General features: G+C 38.4%; 1 protein-coding gene and 1 non-coding gene across 2 annotated transcripts; both read right to left on the bottom strand.

Annotated features, from left to right (window-relative positions):
• Positions 1-450: 450 nt before the first annotated feature.
• Positions 451-6,989, bottom strand: MRPS30 (mitochondrial ribosomal protein S30). Its single transcript, XM_010974273.3, has 5 exons — positions 6,363-6,989; positions 4,797-4,942; positions 3,960-4,065; positions 2,776-2,952; positions 451-818 (listed from the first exon to the last, which is right to left on the bottom strand). The coding sequence occupies exons 1-5, from the start codon at positions 6,961-6,963 to the stop codon at positions 529-531; spliced, it is 1,320 nt and encodes a 439-aa protein (XP_010972575.2). The 5' UTR covers positions 6,964-6,989; the 3' UTR covers positions 451-528.
• A 3,043-nt stretch (positions 6,990-10,032) lies between these two features.
• TRNAT-AGU (transfer RNA threonine (anticodon AGU)) lies at positions 10,033-10,104 on the bottom strand. The gene has a single exon. It is a non-coding gene; the product is annotated as a tRNA-Thr (tRNA).
• Between the last annotated feature and the right edge of the window lie 634 nt (positions 10,105-10,738).

Genomic DNA, 10,738 nt, shown 5'->3' with positions numbered 1-10,738 from the left:
CCCCACCCAGTTACCTCACCACCAATTAATTAGAAGAACGTCTACAAGCTTATCAGGCACTCGGCTTCTTTCCTTAACATAAAAGCTAGAATTCTACCCCAAATTAAAACAGTTCTTCAGGACATAAGTCCATCTTCTCGGTTAGCTGGCTTTCCCAATAGTCATTTTTCACTGCCCCAACACTTTGTCCCTCGACCTACTGGCCTGTTATGCAGTGAGTGACTGGTATGAGCTTGGACTTGGTTACACACAAACACAATTAATAACAGGTACTGAAGATTGCTCCATTAGTCTCATCAGTTAATCATATATAAATAAAATTATTTTTAATCAATATACTATACCTAAAATTAAATACTTCAATGATGTATTTTGAGCAGAACGAGAGGTCTAATCACAGGTTAACATAAAAAATGTCTCAAAATTAATGCATTTAATATTTGACAGAAGTCTCATTGTCAAAATTCCTTTTATTGTTTCTTCAGTGAAACTTAAGTAATCCCAAAGTCCTGAATCAAATGTTTTTTCTCAGTTTTCCAACAGCTGTGATTTGTCTTCTTTTGGTCTATTCAGTAGAAAGTGAACTATCTGAAGTAAAACATCATCATTAAACCCTTTCACATCATTATCTTCGACTGTTTCATAAAGAGGCTTACTTTGTGTCCCCCAACATATATTTTTACGAGGGTTATTTTGATCAGCTTGTGCAGTCAGTGCCAAAGTGTTTAACTGGTAGCAGAAAAAGGAGAAGTACTTTCCATCTGTGATCACACCCTGGGAGACAAAAGGTCGAGTAACATCTGCTTCGCTCCAGAATCCTGTAGAAGAAAGCTATGCTGAAACTTACATATTGAATATATTTGAACAAAACACACACATTAGAGGGTATCAAACACTTCCTATAACCCAGATATTTTACCTACCAAATTTCTAAAGATCTCAAAGTTTTCCCCATCTTCTCCATTCTAATCCTATGTTCTATTTCTGGATCAAGAATTCTTTCTTTCCTTCCAGTATCCCCAAACTCATGACACACCTTTTCAATAACTTTGGACTTCAACAGCTTTCAACCTTAATTTACTCCATCTAAGAGCAGAGGTTCTATCTACGCAGGTCTCTCCCACATCTGGTACTAAACACATTATTATTCACCAACCTCAAATATGTTCAAATTTTCCTTATACCAGCAGCATCTACTATCCAATAACCATTACAGCCATTTACTCCACCACATCTACTAAAAAAACTTTTCAGAAAAAAAAACTGACTTTCTAAGATCTTCAAACATACAGCTGGACAAATGGACAAATTCTGTATCTTAATTAATATTTCAAAATTGGTTTTACGAGCTGCTTTCATTTTGCCTAATATATTTTATGTCATCATAAGGTTCTAGGATATCTTAAAACCTTTGCTACTCAAGTTTTCTGGCTGCTTCTTGTTCCAGATGGACTGGCTTTAATATTTCTAAATCCAACTGCCAGGGCTAAGCAGTAATTTGTAAATTTCAGCACACATATTATATATCAGCTTTAATGGAGATAGCCAATAAATAAAATTGCTAAAATATAGAATCAATCATACTGTAAAAAGAAGTACTTTATCTTTTACGAATAAACAGTGCCATTCTAACATCTTTAGGGAAGTTTCCTCTTTTGCTGATTCTATCTACTCCTATTCCTATTTTCTCCATTTATTTCTATTATAGAAACATAAATCAACCATTGTGAGTATAAGGTTAAAACAATATATACAAAGGAAAAAGGTAGCCTGGTAATAATTAGATGTGTAGTAAAATTCCTCCTGGTCACTAATATAGGAGCAATCTAGTTATCTATTACTTCCAGTTTTGTAACAAAATCCAAATGCTTCACAATGAGGCTCTATAAGTCCTCTGTGACATGCCTCCAGCTTCCTCTGTCTCCTTCCCCATCCCTTCATTCTCCTCTTCCCTTTCTCATCAGTTTCATGTTGTTCAAGTCTATTCCTACCTCAGAGACTTGGCATTCCTTTTGCCTAGAAGTATCCTTTCCCCAGGTTCGTACATAAGCAGCTGCTCACCATCTGGGTCTCTGTTTCAATGTCATTTTTTTAGACCTCTCCCCTAAATTACTCTGTCTAAATAAATTCCACCCCAAGCCTCATTCAAACCTATACCCCACATATCATTATTCCCCTCATCTAGTGTATTTTCTCCAGAGTACTACCATCAGCTGAAAATATTCCGCGTTTATTACTGTTTACTTTCCTCACTATAATTTAAGCTCCAGGAGAGCAGGATCTGCCTGCCTCTCTCATTCAACACTGTATCTCCAAGGCCAACAGTGCCTGGTACATAAAAACTATAAACCATTAACTGAACAATCTCCTAATCCACATCTTGGATATGACCTTCAAAGAAACTATATATGATAACAGTGATTTAATGTAAAATTTAATCCACTAAAGCACTTCCTTTTCTAGTATCAGAAAGCCGCCATCATCTACAGAGTTGACTCAGCTGGTTATAGCTCTTGAAATGCTTAAGAACATTGTCCAAAAAAAGTACATTCACACAAAAGTGGCCAAAGTAAAAGATCAGAGTAACTACCCAAATGCCACTTGCCAACTACAAATGTAAAACATTTAATTATGGGTTTTAAAACAACTGTATTGTGTGCCCATGTAAAAGTCTTCAAAATGTTAAGATTCAGCCTTAACCCAAGAAAACAATTTGATCTATTAAAATTCTTAAAATGTCTTCCAAGAACAATGATGCCATAAAATTAGTTTTACCTTGATACATAGCTTGTGCTCCAGTCCAAGCAAAAAGACTTGCAATTGCATTAGCTCTAAAAACAACTTCTATCTGATCAGCACAGTTTTGTTTCAAAAGCCTTTCCCTTTTTAACTTGTCGGGTAGCAGATGAAACTGGGTGTGTCCGTAACAGTGTGGATCTGCTGTCTTTGAGCCTGATGAGCAATATAAAAACATTTCAGATGAAGTGCACACTTAGAACACCTGGAGCACATGTCCTCAGCATTTGCTTCAATGCCATCTTTCTCCTCTGCTCATGTGATCAGTATTCAAAATGTACAAATGGAAAAGTTGGTTTATTTATTTCATTGACTAAATCACATTAATGTTAAATTTCAAGCGAAAGTACAATCTGCTAGCTATTAAGCCCACAAAGATGCAGGATAAGTAAAAAGAATATACGTAAAATTTATTTAAAATATCCTATTATTTCAGTTTTCTCTAACCCCTTCATCATCATTAGGAACTCTTATTCTCCTGGTCATATTCACCAAAGGATATACATATTTCCTGACTTTAAAAACTTCCTTTATAATGCTGATATTCTTAACCTTAGTGGTAAAGTCTTTTCATCCAAAAATTGCCTACAATTCACTAAGATCACACTGACTAAGAAGGGACTATTAAGACAGTTCTGGAAGACTAGCATAAAGCTGCTTTCTTAAAAATCTTCCTCAAATCAGCTGGGAATTAATAAACAAAAAAATGTCAAAAGAATAAGCTGCAGATAGGCAGAGATTAGAAATCAGAGATCAGAAGATATACAAATAAAATTTTTGTATTCCTGACGGTTATCATAGCGTGTGGCACAAACGGGACGCTTTTGCTTAAAAAAAGCCAATCACTAACTCTAATCCAGTTTTCTACTTGTTTACTTTCAAAAAAAACACAAATTACTTTTTCTATATAATAATAAATCAACAAAGCCTAATAACTGTTTATTAAAGTTAAATACTGTTAATGCAATAGAAACAAGGAAAATTTTAAACAGTGAGCTGAAAGAATATTTTCTTTCCAATTTTCATGCATATTGCAACCTGAGATTATGAATTATATTGCACAAGGACTATCTGAACCTCTTGGTCATCAAGAATTAATTATGCAAATCTTACAGGACACTTCAAACACATTTACTGTACAATACCTCAAAAGAGAAACTTACCAATAAATATAGTATTTTCATATTGCCGTTTGAATAACGGAAGTTTGTCTGGCTTACAATTCATAACAGCGACTTCTATGGGTACAGAATAATCCAGAGGCACAAACTTAAAGAAAAAGTCATAAGTGAATTCACAGCAACACTAGTATGTATTTTACTTAAAATCTTAAGACATTTAAAAATCTTAAAAATAAGGTTTTTACAAAATGATTTGATGACATTAACATCATTATCATCTAATGATGGGTCAAATCCAGCCAGCCACCTGTTTTTCCAAATAAAGTTTTATTGGAACACAGGAGCATTTATTTACATATGGTACATGGCTGCCTTTACATGACAAAAACTGAGAATACAACACAGACTTATGGGCCCCAAAGCCTAAAATATTTACTATCTGGACCTTTGCAAAAGAAATGTGCCAACCTCTGGCATGGGCACACAGAGAACATTCAAAATATACTTGTTTTCTCCAAAAGAACTGTACACACATAAAATGACAGCTTATAGTTATAAAAATGCCCTGATTTACGATTAAGTAGGGTAGTCTGCTTTAAAATGCAATCACAAACTGTTATCAGTATTTTCATATTAAAAAAAGATTTATATGGTCCTGAAAACTGATGTCTTAAAGCCACTTAAAATGATTATTTGACCTTTGCAAAATATATATACTGTAGGAAGCTAAAAAACTGAAAAAGGATTTCAGATGAGATGTATCCCGAAGACACTCAAAAAGAGAGATCTGATCAAAACTTTTACCCTCTTAAGCCGATTACCAAGCCTACCTATAACACTTCATCGACTGTCAACAGATACACATGCAAAAATCCTTACCTCAGGGAGCTGTTTGGACATTCGAATCTGATTGTGTGGTTTATCATTTATTTGGTATCGCAAAGCATCAACTCGACCTTTTCGATGACCACAAGGAATAATATCTTCGCCACGCAACCAGTAAAAGTGAACTGGGCGTTTACAATCTATCAAAAGACATTAAAAATTTTCTTTTCTAATAATTTAGATAAATGTAGTTATTATTAAAACACTAAAATCAGCAATACAGAACTCAAGAATGGGTGTGCTAATTGAAAATATATCTAAAAGTACTCTTTGATGTAAGATAGAGTCTGAGTTATGTGATAATTTAACTTAAATGATCACGACTTAAATATAACAAACTTTTACTGTCTACTTGTGCCACACTACACTTAAGCACTGTAACCAAAGAAGTTTCTCAGTGAGAATAAAAAACCCACCAGCAATAATCATTCACCAGAAATAAAAAGTTTAACAGGAGTCAGAGCTCTCTCATGGATTACTAATTCAATTTTCACAATAACTTGTCAAGTATGTACAGTTGTTATTCTCTCCACTTTATAGAAGTGGAACGAGAGTCTTGACAAGGTTCAGTCAATTTTCCCAGGCCACTGATCATGAGTAGTCAGTCTGCGATGCTCTCCTCAAGACGACTTTCTTCCCAACAGAGAGAGAAGTACGCTACAAGACTTAGCTGAGCACACACCTACAGTCACAGTAGCATTAATTCAGTAAATATTTATTGAGATACTTACTGGGTGGTAAATATAAAATGAATACATCAGAAAATCGATTTTTAAAACTGTCTATCCATTAATTATTTTTCATGTCTGCTCTGAACAGTAAAATAGAAGTTGTTGATTGTTTACTGGGAACCCAGAATGGCTGGGTCTGAAGCCTGTTCTCCCAATCTACCAGCTACAGGTTCTTTGACTAGGTACGTTTTACAGTTCTGCGTTTCAGGTTGGTATGTTTTCTCATTTATACAAAAGTGCTACCTACTGTAAAGTTATTGTGAGGATTAAATTTCGCACATATGAAATTTAGAACAGGGCCAAGCACACAGAAAGTACTGATTTATACACTGATTTATACATACATTCGGTATTTCAATACCGCCTTCAATCTTAACAGTTTTATAACGAAGTAGTAGTACTATTATCGTATTCTCATCTTGAAAAAGAAGACCTAGGCCCAAAATGGTTAATAAACTGACATAAGGTCATGTGAGTTTTTGGTGGGAGAGCTAGAAGGCAACCCCAGGTCTGTCCCACTCTCTAGGTGCGCCTTCTCTTAACCAGCACGGCCCTCCGATTTGGCTGGACCTTCACAAAGTAGAGCAAAGGACTGAAGCAGCCCTGAAGACCTCAGGCTACTTAGCCTAGGGTTGTGCAGTTAGTAGGGGGTAGCACACGCACGAGAACCCAGTCTCCAGACGCTGGCCCCCAGCTAGGAGCGAAAGGACTGGGGTGGGTGGGGGACTGACAAAACAGACAGACGGAAATGAAGAGGGGACAAACTAGGACAGAGAGGTCGCCTACGACCCCCACCTCCCCCGCCCGGAGTGGCAGGTTGGAAGCTTACCGAGGGTAGCGGCAGCCAAGGCCGGGTTGTGCGCGCTGAGCAGGCCCATGAGGGAGGCTACCAGCTGGTCCAGGAAAGGCGAGGCGACGGCCTCACGGTCCCGGTAGAAAAGAGCGCGCTTCTTGCGCCGCAGGAAGAAGTGCTCCTGCAGAAGGCAGTCGCAGGCGGCGGCGCGCAGGGCCGCGAGGTCCAGGGAGGACGCGGAGTCGGGGTCGGGCTCCGGCTGGGCCTTGGTGAGCGGCGGCGGCAAGCCCGACAGAAACACGGTCTTGGTGAAGCTCTGGTACCAGCGGTCGGCATTCAGGGCGAAGGTCTGGGGGTAAACTACGTACTTCTTGAATTGCATCTTGGTGAGGATTCGCAGCTTCTGGTCCACGGACTCGGCCGCGTGCACCGTGGCCTGCCATCGCTCCACTCGCCGCTGCCGCGCCGCTTTGCTGTCGGCAGTCAGGGAGGCCAAGATTGGCGGGTAGCGCGCGAGGGGGGCCGCTGCGACATCTGAGCCGACCACTTCTGCGGCAGTGACGGCAGCTTTGGCCGCAGTGTGCAATGACAGCCCCGGACCGCGGAGCAAAAGCCTCCTACACCTGGCCGCCGCCATCTTTGCCGGGAGTTCCGGATCAGAGGTCAACTTCAGCAATTGTCCCGGCCCCCCTGTCGCAAGGACCAATCGAAAAGCGGAATCTCAGACGCGCTGGGAGAGGCCGATTCTCAGTAGGCTTGAGAAGCCGTGCGTCATCCATTTTTTAGCCAATCACATCGCGTCTGCAACTTAGCGTGAACCAAAGAGTTTGTAGTTGAAAGGAAGAACTAGTGCTGGAGTAAGTTTTCCGCGGATGTGGCCCGGAGAAGTGAAACTTTTAACTAGGTGATGCTGCCACCTAGGTTGCCCTTGCACCAGAGCAACTTTTTTTGCCAGAAACACTTTGGGAATATTCTGCGCCGAAACATCTAGCCCTTGGCTAAATTTACAGGTTTCATTTATGGATGTCACATCGCTTTTTAATTTTAGTTCTTGGGGTTGAAACTTGTTATTGAAAATACTGTTCTAGCATTTTTTTTTGGTCACATGCTAATTTTTTTAATGATACAAGTATCACTCAGATGACTACTGCTAATCTTTGGGAAAATAATTTCTATGCTATGGTCATTAATATATTAATTAAATTTATTAAAATAATGCTATGGTCATTAATATATAATTTGTTTAATGACACAATTTACAAAGAGAAGTGTACTTTTACGTGAGTGTAACTGAAACAAGGGAAATAAAAAACGACTGAAGAATTGTTTATATTTTGTTTTTTTGTTAAAACCAATTATTATTTCAGCATGAGTTGATTCCTATTAATCTTTGAGCTCCTTGAAGTAGGGACTATTTTATTTTTGATGCTTCAGTGATGATCGATCAACCTGTATATAGTGGGTACTTAATAAATATCTGCTAAAAAAAAATTAACCTAAATCACAAAAAATCTAAGCTCATTTCAGGTAATCTAATTGATTGACTCATTCTCCTATTGTAATTAGGAACTAGAATATTTATTTGAATTTATTGCAATAATTCTTGAAGGTATTGAAAACCATTTTGTTACCAAAAGGAAGTTATAAGTTATATATACCTTTAAGTTTTAACTGATGATACAATTTAGTTATAAAGTTGCAAGTGTATTTAACTGACATTTAGAAATAAGTACCTCAAGTTCACTGATTTTTTTCATTAATTTATTAATTTTTGAGCAAAGGCTCGAAGGAAGGAGTGAATTTTGACAAAACTGGGGAGAGAGAATTCTGGTGGAAGGAACAGCTACTCAGCAGAGGCCCTGAGGTGGGAATATGCCTGGTGGGCTCAAGAACAAAAGGAGGCCAGTGTGGCTGAAGGAAGCAATGGATGGGGAAAGTAGTAGGAAATGGGAAAGAAGCCAGAATTTATAGGTTCCTAGAGGCAAATTGCTAGGGTTGTTTGAAGACTCTACTAATTCTCAGAGGAGTGAGAAGCCTTTGGAGGGTTCTGCACAACAGAGGGATCTCGTGGTGTGACTTAGGTTTTTAAAAGAATTACTCTATGTATTAGGCAGTTTAGACTTAAACAGAAATGTATTTTCTTATAGTTCTAAATGCCAGAAGTCCAAGGTGAGGGTGCCAGCATGGTTGGGTTCTGGTGAGAGCTCTCTTCCTGGCTTGAAGACGGGCTGCATACTTGCTGTGTCTTCACATGGTGAAGACTGAGCTCTCTGGTGTCTCTCTTATAAAGAGAGTCCTATCAGATTAGTGCCCTACCCTAATGACCATCTTTAACGTTAATTACTTCTGTAAAAACTTTATCTCCAAGTAGAGTCACATTGGAGGTCAGAACTTAAACCTATGAATCTTAGACACAATTCAGTCCATAGCACTTTTGCTGATTTGGAAATATATTGTGGAGGGTCAAATTTGGAAGCAGAGAAACCAATTAGAAGACAATTTGCCTTATTTCAGGCAAGTGCTCATTGTGGCCTGAAGAGACAATAGCAGTGAAGGTAGTGGAAGTGATCATAGATTCTGAATTGAATGTAGGTATGAGAAAATATCCAAAATTTTGAGCCTGAGCAGTGGAATGAGAGAAGCCGGAAGACAAGAGATGCATTTTTTCTTTAATCTCTCATCTTGTTTTTGGAAGGGGAGGTGGCAGCAAGGGAGTGGGCCAAGATTTGGGAAAGGAAATAGGAGAATTTGTGAAACATGTATTTATCTCTTTTTATGTGTTTATTTAGTTGACATTCTTTTAAAAGAAAATGAATATTAAGATTTCCCCTATTAAGCTTGCCTCTAGTGTTAGATTTAAAGTGTTACCGTCAAAAGCCATGACATTCTCCAGTGGCTTTCTGAAACCTCTCTACTTCATTCATTCAACAAATATTCATCAAGTAACTACTATATACCAGCACTATTCTGGACACATAGGAATCAGCAGTGAAATAAAGGCCTTTGTAGCACTTACATGCTACAGGTGAACGCTAACCAGATTTGTCAAGTAGACACGTTCTATGCTGACAGAGATAAACGCCAAGAAGAAAAATAAATCAGGCAAGAAGATTATTGGGTTGAGGGGTTGAGTAGAGTGATTTCAATAGACTGATCAGGGAAGGCCACCATGAGAAAGTGGCACTTACATAACATCTGAAGGACATGACAGAAGAGCCATGTGGATCTCTGGGGAAAAGCACTCAAAGCACTGCAAAGGTCACAGTGTATCTGGATAGTGGGAAGAACAGCAAGGAGGCCAGCGGGCTAAAGTGGAATGATACATTGCAGTTTTGCCAGGGAGCACCAATGTCTGATCTGGAAAATGGTTCTGATGAGCTGGGCAGTATTTATATTCATGATTTTTTTTCCTGTTGGAGACCGATCTCACTCTCTCCTGGTTGGCCATGAGTTCTGCTGATGTTTGGAAGAGACAAAAACTGCCCAGTTGATTGTAACCTTACCAGAGCTTCTTGTATCTTAAATTGAGGATGTGAGAAGGAAATGGTGACAGGCTATTTCCTAACCTCAGATGTGGATGAGAGTGACAGCTCGTCCTTTTGATTTGTTTCCTTCACATATCTTTCTTTTTAAAAAAGTTTATTTATTTATTTATTTATTTTTGTGGGGGAGGTAATTAGTTTTGTTCATTTATTTATTTATTTAATGGAGGTACTGGGGGTTGAACCCAGGACCTCGTGCATACTAAGCATGTGCTCTACCACTGAGCTATACCTCCCCCTACAAATATTTCTTATTGAAGGCGTATTTCTTACCTAGTTGCATATATAACACATTTACATGAAACTGAGAACATAACATACAGTATTACTGGGGGAGAGAGTTTGTGTATGTGTGTGTGTGTGTGTGTGTGTGTGTAGGATTTTTGATGGTTGGTTTAGAATCAGCGGGAAGAAAGCTAAGTGTCTACATCATATGCCAGGTCCTATATTGAGTACTGTATGTGTGTCAGCTCCCATAATCTCACAGTTACCCTACAAAGGGAATATTATCCCGCCTCTGATTTTTTTTTTTGCAACGTCACAGAGGTGTTGCTCACCACCAGATGAAGAACAATTAAAACAATTTTGAAAAAAGAATAAAGTGGGAGGATCAGTCAGTCTACTTGATTTCAGGACTTAATATTCAGCTTTAATTACCAGTGGAGGAAAGACAGCCTTTTCAACAAATGGTGGTAGAGCAATTGGACATCCACAGGCCAAAAATAAACAAAACAAGAAAAAAAACTTCAACCTATCTCTTACATCTTTTGGAAAAATTGACTTTTAAGTGGATCACAGGCTTAAATGTAAACATAAAATTATTAGGAAAAAAAAAGAGCAAAAAATCTCCAGGTTCTAGGGCTAGGCAAA

This window comes from Camelus dromedarius, chromosome 3, assembly GCF_036321535.1.
Source record: "Camelus dromedarius isolate mCamDro1 chromosome 3, mCamDro1.pat, whole genome shotgun sequence".
Lineage (NCBI taxonomy): Eukaryota > Metazoa > Chordata > Mammalia > Artiodactyla > Camelidae > Camelus > Camelus dromedarius.
This window is presented reverse-complemented; position numbering and strand designations above follow the sequence as displayed.

Bases quoted from the DNA above. Each gene is read 5' to 3' on its own strand.
- MRPS30 (XM_010974273.3), bottom strand. From the start codon at position 6,963: ATGGCGGCGGCCAGGTGTAGGAGGCTTTTGCTCCGCGGTCCGGGGCTG. The intron at 4,943-6,362 runs GTAAGCTTCCAA...GTCTTTTGATAG, and splicing joins CTTGGCTGCCGCTACCCTCG to ATTGTAAACGCCCAGTTCAC. The intron at 819-2,775 runs GTAAAACTAATT...TTTCTTCTACAG, and splicing joins AGCACAAGCTATGTATCAAG to GATTCTGGAGCGAAGCAGAT.